This window comes from Salvelinus fontinalis, chromosome 3 (assembly GCF_029448725.1).
Source record: "Salvelinus fontinalis isolate EN_2023a chromosome 3, ASM2944872v1, whole genome shotgun sequence".
NCBI classification, from domain to species: Eukaryota; Metazoa; Chordata; class Actinopteri; order Salmoniformes; family Salmonidae; genus Salvelinus; species Salvelinus fontinalis.
The window spans coordinates 35,890,147-35,903,156 of record NC_074667.1 but is presented as its reverse complement, the minus strand read 5'-3'; the positions used below and the strand labels follow the sequence as shown (position 1 = coordinate 35,903,156).

The 13,010-nt window shown below is 41.5% G+C and overlaps 1 protein-coding gene across 3 annotated transcripts; it reads right to left on the bottom strand.

Annotated features, from left to right (window-relative positions):
- Nucleotides 1-779: 779 nt before the first annotated feature.
- LOC129846168 (cyclin-dependent kinase 4-like) lies at nt 780-13,010 on the bottom strand. Of its 3 annotated transcripts, XM_055914148.1 has the most exons (10): nt 12,754-13,010; nt 10,413-10,481; nt 9,926-10,146; nt 6,437-6,572; nt 5,986-6,153; nt 5,705-5,814; nt 5,166-5,216; nt 4,829-4,964; nt 4,434-4,573; nt 780-1,386 (listed from the first exon to the last, which is right to left on the bottom strand). In XM_055914148.1, exons 3-9 carry the CDS (start codon nt 10,141-10,143, stop codon nt 4,475-4,477), a joined length of 918 nt encoding a protein of 305 aa, XP_055770123.1. In that variant the 5' UTR covers nt 10,144-10,146; nt 10,413-10,481; nt 12,754-13,010; the 3' UTR covers nt 780-1,386; nt 4,434-4,474. The 3 variants fall into 3 exon arrangements, with proteins under 3 accessions (XP_055770123.1, XP_055770108.1, XP_055770116.1); XM_055914133.1 differs by lacking the exon at nt 780-1,386 and having other exon boundaries at nt 1,557-4,573; nt 12,754-13,009; XM_055914141.1 differs by lacking the exons at nt 780-1,386; nt 10,413-10,481 and having other exon boundaries at nt 1,557-4,573; nt 12,754-13,009.

Sequence of the window (13,010 nt, the reverse complement as noted above, 5' to 3'; positions counted from 1 at the left end):
TCATTCCTTCGACGATAAACGCCAATCTGACCATTACCCCTGGTGAGACAAAACCGCGACTCGTCAGTGAAGAGCACTTTTTGCCAGTCTTGTCTGGTCCAGCAATGGTGCCTTTGTGCCCATAGGCAACCTTGTTGCCAGTGATGTAAGGCAGGTTCTCACCAGACAACAGGCCTACAGGCCCTCAGTCCAGCCTCTCTCAGCCTATTGCGGACAGTCTGAGCACTGATGGAGGGATTGTGCGTTCCTGGTGTAACTCGGGCAGTTGTTGTTGCCATCCTGTACCTGTTCTGCAGGTGTGATGTTCAGATGTACCGATCCTGTGCAGGTGCTGTTACACGTGGTCTGCCACTGCGAGGACGATCAGCTGTCTGTCCTGTAGCGCCGTCTTAGTCGTCTCACAGTACGGACATGGCAATTTATTGCCCTGGCCACATCTGCAGTCCTCATGCCAAAGTCACATTCACGCAGATGAGCAGGAATCCTGGGCATATTTCTTTTGGTGTTTTTCAGTCAGTAGAAAGGCCTCTAGTTCCTAAGTTTTCATAACTGTGACCTTATTTGCCTACCGTCTGTAAGCTGTTAGTGTCTTAATGACCGTTCCACAGGTGCATGTTCATTAATTGTTTATGGTTCATTGAACAAGCATGGAAAACAGTGTTTAAACCCTTTACAATGAAGATCTTTGAAGTTTTGGGATTTTTATGAATTATCTTTTAAAGACAGGATCCTGAAAAAGGCATATCTTTTTTTGCTGAGTTAATGACTGTTGCCTCCCGTTTAAGTTTGATGGTAATGACATTTATTTTTTTAGGATACTCATTAGGTGGAGGTCGCTAGCTACAGTGGTATCTAAAACTTAGCCTATCTAGCAAGCTAGCTGCTCTGCAGTGCAAGCTAGCTTGACATGCTATAAAGGGTAAAGAAAGAAGTTGAGAAAAAAATGTAAAACATGTTATCACCTGAAACAATATTGAATGAAAAGGTAATATTTTGCTATCTCTCCTCCATCTTGCGTTACAAACACCAAACTTGTCCGTTCATTAGCGGGGCAAGATCTGAAGATCACATATCGTGTAATATGTGAGGATGTAAACAGTGGATCAGTTCCATTGCTATTGTGAAACCGGGCCCAGAGCTCTATGGACCTTGGTCAAAAGTAGTGCACTATACACAGATTAGGATGTCATTTAGGACTGTCCTTATCTCTCACACTTGTTACTTCTACTGTTGTACCTGCCTTTCAACTCACTGTGGACTTGATTACTTGTTGAACCTTAATGTTTCCTTCTCCGCTACAACTTTCCTAATAAAATGTCATGATTCAAGAGCTTGGCTTGTACTCTACAGTCCTTTCATTCCTCACTTCTCCAAGTTGATGTGAACCTGTAGTCATTTCAGATAAAAGAAACAAAAACAAATTAGCGTACAAGAATGAGATTTCTTAAAACACACTTTGAATGATCCAAGAAACTGAAAACGAGGGATAGAATATGCGTTTCCCAATAACATCTAGGGCATTTCTGGTATACAAAAGGTACGATTAGAAACTGCTGTTTAAGTTGATGATTGGAGCAGCTTTATTAGTCTTTGCAGCACTTAAACATTGCAAGGTGTTCTTGGAATGAAAGGGAGGGATACTTAGTACAGAACAACACATTATTTGGCCCGTAAACATGTTCAACAAATGCCACTTAGCTAGTATGTCCTTCCATGTGCACTTTTAATTTTTTTAAGGCCCAGTACAGTCAGTGATTTTCCAGTGTTGTGTGTATACACACACACAGGCAAGAAAAAGTGTGTGAACCCTTTGGAATTACCAGGCTTTCTATATAAAATTGGTCATCAAATTTGATCTGATCTTCATCTAAGTCACAACAGAGAAAAATAGTGTGCAAATTATTGTATTTTTCTTGTCTATATTGAATACACAATGTAAACATTCAGTGTAGGTTGGGAAAAGTATGTGAACCCCTAGGCTAATGACTTCTCCAAAAGCTCATTGGAGTCCACTAACCTGGAGTCCAATCAATGAGACGAGATTGGAGATGTTGGTTAGAGCTGCCTTGCACTATAAAAACACTCACAAAATTTGAGTTTGCTATTCATAAGAAGCATTGCCTAATGTGAACCATGCCTCAAACAAAAGAGATCTCAGAAGACCTAAGATTAAGAATGGTTGACTTCGATAAAGCTGGAGGGTTACAAAAGTATCTCTAAAAGCCTTGATGTTCATCAGTCCACGGTAAGACAAATTGTCTATAAATGGAGAAAGTTCAGCACTGTTGCTACTCTCCCTAAGAGTGGACATCCTGCAAAGATGACTGCAAGAGCACAGCGCATAATGCTCAATGAGGTTAAGAAGAATCTTAGTGTCAGCTAAAGACTTACAGAAATCTCTGGAACATGCTAACATCTGACAAGTCTACGATACATAAAACACTAAACTAAACAAGAATGGTGTTCATGGGAGGACACCACAGAAGAAGCCACTGCTGTCCAAAAAACAACATTGCTGCACGTCTGAATTTTGCAAAAGTGCACCTGGATATTCCACAGCGCTTTTGGCAAAATATTCTGTGGACAGATTAAACTACAGTTGAGTTGTTTGCAAGGAACACACAACACTGTGTGGAGAAAAAGGCGCAGCACACCAACATCAAAACCTTATCCCAACTGTAAAGTATGGTGCAGGGAGCATCATGGTTTGGGGCTGCTTTGCTTCCTCAGGCCCTGGACAGCTTGCTATCGTCGATGGAAAAATGAATTCCTAAGTCTATGAAGACATTTTGCAGGAATAACGTTAGGCTATCTGTCTACCAATTGAAGCTCAACAGAAGTTGGGTGATGCAACAGGATAACGACCCAAAACAGAAGTAAATCAACAACAGAATTGCTTCAACAGAAGAAAAAAGTCCTGACCTCAACCTGATTGAGACATCCCAAGAATATTGCTGAACTGAAACAGTTTTGTAAAGATGAATGGTCCAAAATTCTTCCTGACCGTTGTGCAGGTCTGATCCGCAACTACAGAAAACGTTTGGTTGAGGTTATTGCTGCCAAAGGAGGGTCAACCAGTTATTAAATCCAAGGGTTCACATACTTTTTCCACCCTACACTGTGAATGTTTACACGGTATGTTCAATAAAGACATGAAAACGTATAATTGTGTGTTATTAGTTTAAGCAGACTGTTTGTCTATTGTTGTGACCTACATGAAGATCAGATCAAATTTTAAGACCAATTTATGCAGAAGTCCAGGTATTTCCAAAGGGTTTGACATACTTTTCCTTGCCACTGTGTGTGTGTGTGTGTGTGTGTGTGTGTGTGTGTGTGTGTGTGTGTGTGTGTGTGTGTGTATGTATATATATATATATATATATTTCCACACAGAGGTTGGAATAATACTGTGAAAGTGTGAAAATAATAATGCCCTTTTAGTGAAAGAGCTGTGAAAGTAAGAGCCTGAAATGTCAGCCTTTTTTGGTGGAATGGAATTTTGGCCTACTTGGTGACATCACCAGGTGGTAAATTAGTTAATAGACCAATAAGAAAATGTTCCAAATCTCTCTGCCAATAACAGCTACTTTTCAGTTTTCCCATCCCCACTCACACTAATGACAGTCCTAGCAAAATTCTCGCTTAAAAAAAATTGCTCTTTGCTAAGAAGCTATTTTGGTAGAAAAATATCACAGCAAGGTACTTCAATTGTTAAACAGAAAATATTTGATATTGTAATAAAAATGTATGCATTGGATCTTTAAACTATAATATTAAAATAACCACACAGGAGGACAGTTATTCCATGTTGTGTGTGTGTGCGCACAACCTGGTCTCAAGAGCCTTTCGTATTATTCTGTACGTAAAACTGAGACACTCCATTTAATATGAGTCACGTTTCGTATGGTATGAATTAATTTCTGGACTTCAAATGAAATGTTAGGAATTGGCTAAATGTATGATATGTTAGGAATTCTATCTAGGTGGCTAATGTTAGCTCGGTTAGGGGTTATGGTTAAGTTTAGTAGTTGGAGAATGGTAGGTGGAAAGGTTAGCTAACATGCAAAGGAGTTGAAAAGTTGCTAATCAGCTCAAAAGTTGTCAATGACGAGATTTTAAATAACCACCGGTCTTATGTAACCATACCAAACGTAATATATCATACTAATTTGAGTGTCTCTTTTTTAAAGTTTATTATGTTACGTCTAGTCTATGAGACCAGCCTGGGGAATTCATTTGAGGAATGCGAGGGGAGTCAATCCTTCTTCAGGTTCATATCCGTATTGGTCCTTGAACTCCACTTCTCTACTCCTATACATTCTCAAGGGGTGCAACTGGCTTCTGTAGTAACATTTTTTTTAAAGGAACCACAACAGGGATCTGGCCTGAAATGCACTGAATGACAATATACACCAAAATGGAGTCAGGGTTACCATTCCTCACGGTCCCATCCTTCGACGTCATTCACTGCATTTCAACCATTTGTCACTTCCTCCTCATCCTCCTGGAAGTAAGGATGTTCTTGAGCGTTTAGGGCAGAGATTCTTCTTAGAGGGTCAAAGGTTAGCATTTTCTGTGGGAACAAACAGAACGGCTAGGTTTACAAATGTGACTCAAGTAGCAATTAAAAGTAGGGTTATCTTTATCATAGCTTTTATCTTTATCTATCTTTCTTTATCATAGCTTTTACAGCTGTTGGTCTGGGTAAATAAATACACTTTTAGCCAGGATTCACATATACAATTTTACCATTTCAACGCTCCCCAAAAGTTATTTTTTGACCAAACAGAATACACCCCACAGCTGGTTAGAAAACCAAAAGTTTCACCAAAAGCAGCTCTGCCCCCTGCTCATTGATCTCAGGAACGTAGTCTGTGATTGGGCGGGGGCTGATAGGACTGAAGTTGTGTCGTGAGAGGGTGACATCAGCAGGCCACTCCTCCATGGGTGGCAGGCCAATCACACTGTGGAATGGCAGACAGGAAGGAACAAGCCAACCAGTCAGACAAGTGTTTCAGAAAGAATTAACAGAAGTTAGACTGATCCAAAGTGGCAAGGACTGAGTCCCGAAATGCACCCTATAGGCCCTGGTCAAAAGTAGTACACTATATAGGGAATAGGGTGCCATTTGGGATACACAGATGGGCATTTCTGCCCATACTCACTTGAATATCTTTCCCAGTTGGTCCATTTCAGAGTCTCCAGAGAACAACGGTCTACATGAGAAAGTTTGAATTTGGGTTAATGTGCTGTTGGCCAACTTCCCCTACTGTGACAAGCAGTACTGTCTGTCTCTCTGCCCCCATATAGTCTAATTTTACTGTGCTGACCTACGGCCATGTCTGTGGGAGATTACAGGGCCAGGGCTGACCCTCCCCTGTGTACACTGGTGTGGCCTGGCCGTTAGCGTGGAGCCATAATGATAAGAATCCCTGAGTCCTAGTTAATTGGAGTGCCCCAGCAATAGACTGCTATACTTCGATTTGACCACCTGGTGGGACCATAATCATAGAAATGAGAGGTTTTTCTTGCTTAGTTTCCAATGTGGTAACTTGCTGGGTGGGATATAATCTATTAATCAAGTGGGCATCTTTTAGAATATCAGATTAACTTACATACACATAATTTATATTACACAAAGAGAAAATTTAAAAATAAATGTCCCAGTATGTCAAATAAGCCCTCTCTGGCCCTGACCACTCACTTGCGTCGGAACATCTCAGCAAAGATGCAGCCCGTGCTCCAGATGTCCACCGGCGTGGCGTAGGTGGACTGAAGCAGGACCTCAGGAGGCCTGTACCACAGAGTCACCACCTAGGGCAGACATGGAGGAGAGAGACGTCAATGGAGGGGCAGTTGAGAGTAGGAGAGAGGTATGAATGTATATGAATATTTATGCCAACTGTAAAGCATACGTAAGCATTATGGTGAATACACATAGAGACCCTTTCCATTCTCAACCAGTGTTTATGTCTGTGTTCCTACCACAGGGGTAAGGGCCATGTGGCAACTGTAGATCCTGGCCAGTCCAAAGTCGGCCAGCTTAACCTGACCACGGCTGGTGACCAGGATGTTCTCTGGCTTCAGGTCCCGGTGCACCACGCGGTTCGAGTGTAGGAATGACAGGCCACACAGCAATTGACGCATCAGGTCCTAACACACAGGGGGACACATTTAACATGTGTACCAGGCTCGGTCCACACAATGGTCCAACATATCCAGCCAGATAGAGGGCGACCTGTAGACCTGCCAAACACTGAAGGGCAGGGGCCAGTCAAGTGACAACAGCCAAGGTAAGATCATTTAAAAGTTTGTTTTGGATGTACCTTCCTTTTAACATGGTTTACAGGGACCTACTATGTTTATTTAACATGGTTTACAGGGACCAACTATGTTTATTTAACATGGTTTACAGGGACCTGAGGGGGCTTCTTACTCTGATGTGGCTGGGGGGCAGTCCTGGGGCGGGGGCCTTCTCTAGGTAGGTCTTCAGGTCCTGGTCCACGTGTTCAAATACCAGGGTGACTTTAGTCTCCTGATCTGTCCTCAGGGTGGCACACACGTCCATGAGCCTGATGTACAAACACACACACACACACAATAAGCCTAGCGTACACATACAGTCAAACATCACACACAGACACGTCCATGAGCCCAGTGTACACAGAGTGTTCGTGATAATCTGAACGTTCTATGGTTGAATTTAGAATTCCTCAAGGTTCTGTGCTTGGACCTCTTTTCTCTCTTTATACATACTACCCCTTGGTAATGACATGCACTTTCATTGCTATGCTGATGACACACAATTGTATTTATATTTTAAACCAGACGATACTTTAAAGTCAGCCCGCCTTGGTGTGCATCACAGACGTTAAATACAGTTATAGTGCACTGGCGCTGTAGCGTTTTTGTACATTATATTTAATGATCTCGAGAATGGATGTGCTCATGATGGCATTTAATGTCTGTTTTTATGTGGTGAAGCCAAACACAAATTTCCACATTACGTGGACAATAAAGTTTCTAATTATAAAACAACTTCTTGCAAGACTGAAATTATGGCACTTGGCCACAATAAACTCAGTGTCAGAACTCACCCTCAACATTGATGGTTGCCTCATTACACCAAACATGGTTGTTAAAAATCTTAGTGTCACCTTTGACCCCGGCCTCACTTTTGACCACTACATAAAAAGCATATCCAAAACAGCATCCTTCCATCTCAGGAACATTTCATCTCTCAAACAGATGCAAAGAAATTGGTCCATGAATTCGTTTAATCTCCAGTTGCTCAGACTACACTATTAAAAGCCTACAACTTGCACAGAACACTGCAGTTCGCATTTATTTTTTATATTTTTTATTTATTAATTTAAAAAAAAAATATATATATATTATTTAAATTTTATCCCCTTTTCTCCCCAATTTTCGTGGTATCCAATCGCTAGTAATTACTATCCTGTCTCATCGCTACAACTCCCGTACGGGCTCGGGAGAGACGAAGGTCGAAAGCCATGCGTCCTCCGAGGCACAACCCAACCAAGCCGCACTGCTTCTTTAACACAGCGCGCCTCCAACCCGGAAGCCAGCCGCACCAATGTGTCGGAGGAAACACCGTGCACCTGGCCCCCTTGGTTAGCGCGCTGCAGCTCGCATTTTAACCAACATTAGAAGGCACGAGCACATCACTACAGTTTTTATCAGCCCTACACTGGCTGCCTGGAAAGTATTGGTTTGATTTTAAGAGCTTACTCTTAACATTTAAAGCACTGCATGGCCTTTCCCCCTCTTATCTGACAGACGTGCTCGTTCCACACAATCCAGTGAGGGTGCTCCACTTCCAAGGACAGTTTGAGTTGATGAATCTTGCACATTCCCAACTTTTAAATTAGTGCTCGTCCACAACACTGAAAAATTAATATAGGGGAAACACTGATGTGTGGGATCTCTTAATACACAGTCAAACAGACAAGCTCATGGTCAATCACCATCATTTGAATGAGAGGCGAGGCATGCTATGGTGAGCCAGTCACTAGCTAATAACCTTTATAGAACCTGCTTATCATAGACATACCAGTCAGTTTTTAGGCATTCCAAAGTTCTTATGCTATGTGGGCGTAGGGTTTCACAAGATACAGGTGATCAGGTCAAAACTAAAGTCACAGGCTACAAAAACAACACAATGTGTCAATGAAAGCGTTTGACTGTGTTTGTTCGTGTTTGTGCATGTTTACGCATTTCAAAAGGTGCTATTATGTGTGAAGTAGAAACAATGAACGTGTATGCGTGTGTAGCTTACGTTATTCCATATGTTCCCTTTTTACCACTACAATTTTATGGTTGACAGTGAGACTGTGCGGTTTGGACAGTTAATCCTAGATCTACACAAAAGATGGCGTGGGACGTGAACTAATCTCAAAACTAGACCTCTTTCCTGGCTGGAGAACATCTGACAATCTACGAACTATCACTATAAATAAAGGTTCAATGATTAAATGTGTTCTTCAAACCTCTTTAGAATGGCATGATTGCAAAGTTTTTGTATACATTTTCAGCAATACCAACTACCCACTGAAGACATTCTTAAAAAAAAAAGTACACTTGGTCATAAGACTTTATCTGGGCAAATAGAATTCATAGAATAAAAAGGAAAGTTTTACATCTTCTTAAGTCTGAGGGTGGCTTTAACCTTCTAGACTTGGAATTGTATGAACAGACAACCCAACCTGTTTACTTGCGACATATAGTTAAATGCACTAAAGAGGAACAATGGGGACATATTGAAGATGCGCACACTCATCCCCAGAATCTTTTTACGTGTCTATTTTCAAAAGATATAGCCAAGAACATTAACAACTTCATAGTTAAGAACACTACTATAACAATATGGAAGAAAATATCACTCCCTAAAACCACAACCTTATGGAACAATCCTTGGATAGCTTTTCAAAATTCACCGATAAAAACGGTCCACATGGAAAACAAAAGTCATAGAAACTGTAAATTACTTGGTAACAGGAAATTTCCATGACAGAATTAAAAAGTAATTTTGGACTGACCAACGTAGATAATTTCAAATACATGCTCCTTTAACAAAAAAGTTACATATCACCATTTTTTCTCCTTTTGGACATCAGAGCAACCTTGAGGGAATCTTATTTGAGTCAGGAAAAGGATGTTCATATGATATGTTTTGTATATCTTCCCTTGCAGAGAGCGTATCCAACTGACAATCTCTTAGAAAACAAATTTACTATTGGAACCAAGACTTAAGAACTGATGTTGGCACAAGATGGAGGGAAAGTTGGAGCATAACTAACAATCACAGTTAACGAAAATGTGCGCTTAATTCAGTATAAACTAATGTATGGAATTTATTATACAAGAGACAAAATTAACAAATTCTACAACAACGGCAGAGTCATGTCTTAAATGTAAAACTAATAATGACTCAATAATCCATGCTTTCTGGGAATGCTATAAAGTCCGGAAGCTGTGGGCAGAGCTAGAAAGTTTGTTGTCAGCAGTATTACAATGTAAACTTACTTTTAATCCGTCTGTCTGCATATTTCAAGACATGGCATATGGGGGTGTAGTGAGATACCCGATGGATTGGACGATTCTCTTCTCATCACTCATCTTGAAAAAACATATACTAAAAACTTGGAAATCAATCAATCAGCCATCATTAACACAATGGAAAAATCGAATGATTTATTATTTAAATACTGAAAATGTGTGGGCTACGGAGAGAAACAAAATGGTGCAGTTTCAGGCCATGTGGCAGAAAGTGATGCGGGCGCTGGAGATGGGTGTGTGTGCTAGTGGGTCTGTGTAGGCATGATGTAGTTGATGTTTGTATGATGTTGTCGTTTGTATTGTTTATAAAAAAATAGTACAAAAAAAATCATAAATATGTTCTTACTTGACCACGTTGGGATGATCAAACTGCTCCAGTCTCTTCAGCAGGGCAACTTCTCGGACCGTGGATATAGGGAGGCCATCTTGGTCCGTCTGAACGCGAACACTCTTCAGGGCAACAAACTGGCCACTCTCCAGGTCCCGAGCCTTGTACACCGTTCCGTAGGCACCCCCTCCAATCTCTGCCACTGGCTCGTACTGGACTCCACTGCCCTGGGCCATGGTCTGGTTGACAGACAGGCAGGTAGACAGAAAAATAGGTACATATGACTACATTTTCCTTCCACAGTAAGACACTGTCCCCTCCAATCCCCTCTCTGTCACCGTGCTCTCCAAAATGGAGGTCCACCTGTCTTAGATCCAGCCCCTCCTACAATCTTTCACCTTCTTGTGCACTAGACCTCATTAGCTGGGGTCACCTCTGCATTCCAGAGCGGAAGAGGCTGTCGGAAAGTGTGTGTGTGTGTGACTGAATGGGGTTGGAATCTGACCTGATATTCAATGAGACAAGATTTCAGTCAACAAGACATTCCAGTGGTCAACCACACAGCACAGGCTCCCTGCAGACATAAATCGGAGAGGGGGAGAGAGAATGACTCGGAGACATTAGACATGAGACAGAATGATGCCAGCACCATGGCGCTTTGTATTCCATACAGAATTCCATGCAGAAATGAAGTTGTGATCAGTCTGCATACTGTACAAAGTATGTAAACAAGGAAGGAAGTAGGCTAAATGCAGGAAGAGTAGCCTAAGTCTCCTTATAACTAATGATATATGAGTAATAATGTGGCCAATGTTATATTGACAGGGTGTATGCCATATAAATTATGTTATCTAAGGGTACAAACAGTGGTAGTTCCACTGAATGGAGCAAAACGGAGGTTGGTTTCTCAGACAGAGATTAAGCCCAATCCTGGACTAAAAGAATAATTTAATACAGATTCTCCACTGAGAATGAGTAAGGAAGACTAGGCTTGAATCCAGGATTAGTCTTAATCTGGGTCCTGGAAACAAGCCATAAATGCTTTTACCAAATTGCCATCCTTAGCTCCTCCTAGAGCCAGCAAGTACACAATAGGTGCGTGCTTAGCCCCCTCCTGTGCTCACTGTTCACACATGACTGTGTGGCCATGCACGTCTCCAACTCAATCATCAAGTTCGCAGACAACAACAGTAGTAGGCTTGATTACCAACAAAGACGAGACAGCCTACAGGGAGGAGGTGAGGGCTCTCGGAATGTGGTGTCAGGAAAATAACCTCTCACTCGACATCAACAAAACAAAGGAGATGATCATGGACTTCAAGAAACAGCAGAGGGAGCACCCCCCTATCCTCATCGACGGGACAGCAGTGGAGAAGGTGGAAAGTTAAGTTCCTCGGCGTACATATCACTGACAAACTGAAATGGTCCACCCACACAGACAGTGTGGTGAAGATGGCGTAACAGTGCCTCTTCAACCCCAGGAGGCTGAAGAAATTTGGCTTGTCACCTAAAACCCTCACAAACATTTACAGATGCACAATTGAGAGCATCCTGTCGGGCTGTATCACCGCCTGGTACGGCAACTGCACCACCCACAACCGCAGGGCTCTCCAGATGGTGGTGCGGTCTGCACAACGCATCACCGGGAACAAACTACCTGCCCCCCTGGACACCTACAGCACCCGATGTCACAGGAAGGCCAAAAAGATCATCAAGGACAACAATCGCCCGAGCCACTGCCTGTTCACCCCGCTACCATCCAGAAGGTGAGGTCAGTACAAGTGCATCAAAGCTGGGACCGAGAGACTGAAAACAGCTAGCTCAAGGCCATCAGACTGTTAAACAGCCATCATTAGCACAGAGGCTGCTGCTTACATACAGACTTGAAATCATTGGCCACTTTAATAAATGGAACACTAGTCACTTTAATAATGTTTACATATCTTCCATTACTCATCTCATATGTATATACTGTATTCTATACTATCTATTGCATCATCGCCTATGCTGCTCTGACATTGCTCATCCATATATTTATTATTATTCCATTCCTTTACTTAGATTTGGGTGTATTAGGTATTTGTTGTTGACTTGTTAGATTACTTGTTGATATTGTTGCACTAGAAGCACAAGCATTTCGCTACACTCTCAATAACATCTGCTAACCATGTGTATGTGACCAATAAAATTAGATTTTATTTAAAGGTGGTCAGTCACATGGTTCACTGGTGTACACTATCAATAGGCCACGATGGGGCATATGCAATACTACATCAAAGACCATCTGAAATTTGTTCTGATTTATTTACTGATGTGGTCCTATAAATTCTACCCAAGAAAAAAAGGTAGGACAACTTTCATTGTTTAATCTACATACCTCCAATAAACAATTTAATTATATGTAGTTGTCCTAGTATTTTCTCATCAAATAAACTTCTAAGCAAGCAAAATTAGCTAATGCTATCAAAATATTGGACAGAGCTCGTGGCATAAAGCATGAAAACGAAAGCACCCCCTCGACACGTGGTGTTCCTCCATAGTTCTATTCTCAGACAACACAGAGAACAGGCCACAACACTTTTCAAACGCAGTTTAACATCTGACGTGGCAAAAAGTCGTATATGTTAAAACATGGTTCTATATTTATTTTTGGCATAGCAAAGCATGTTTTTAGCGGCAATAGCAAATTCATGCAACAAGTTGTGTAGAACTTGGGTGATTATGACTTTATGTAAACAGTGCCCCAAACTAGCAGGAATACATTGCAACAAGCGACATTTGTTTAAGAAGTATTTTACAAGATGTGAACATAATTTTAACTAAATTGTATGTAATAGGCTACTTACCACGTGTCTTCACGTTTTATTTAACGTTAGCAGGCTATACTGCTACATTTAGTGCATGAACGAAATCATGTTTTTCACTTGGTTCTTCTTATCAAACCACATTCGAGGTAGGTCACACAGATTTTACACCAAACTGGCAGAAACTGTTGCGGATGTCTTCGATCAAATCATTCGATTTAACTTCGGCCTTACTTCTTTTTTCTAAACACTCTGGTAAAGTGGAGGCGCTTCCTGTAGCCATGCAAGGCGGGGCCAAA

Coding starts and splice junctions, on each gene's coding strand:
- LOC129846168 (XM_055914148.1), bottom strand. CDS start 10,143: ATGGCCCAGGGCAGTGGAGTCCAGTACGAGCCAGTGGCAGAGATTGGA. Junction 6,573..9,925: donor GATCATCCCAACGTGGTCAA/GTAAGAACATAT, acceptor TTTGTACATCAG/GCTCATGGACGTGTGTGCCA. Junction 5,217..5,704: donor GCTGAGATGTTCCGACGCAA/GTGAGTGGTCAG, acceptor TTTCTCATGTAG/ACCGTTGTTCTCTGGAGACT.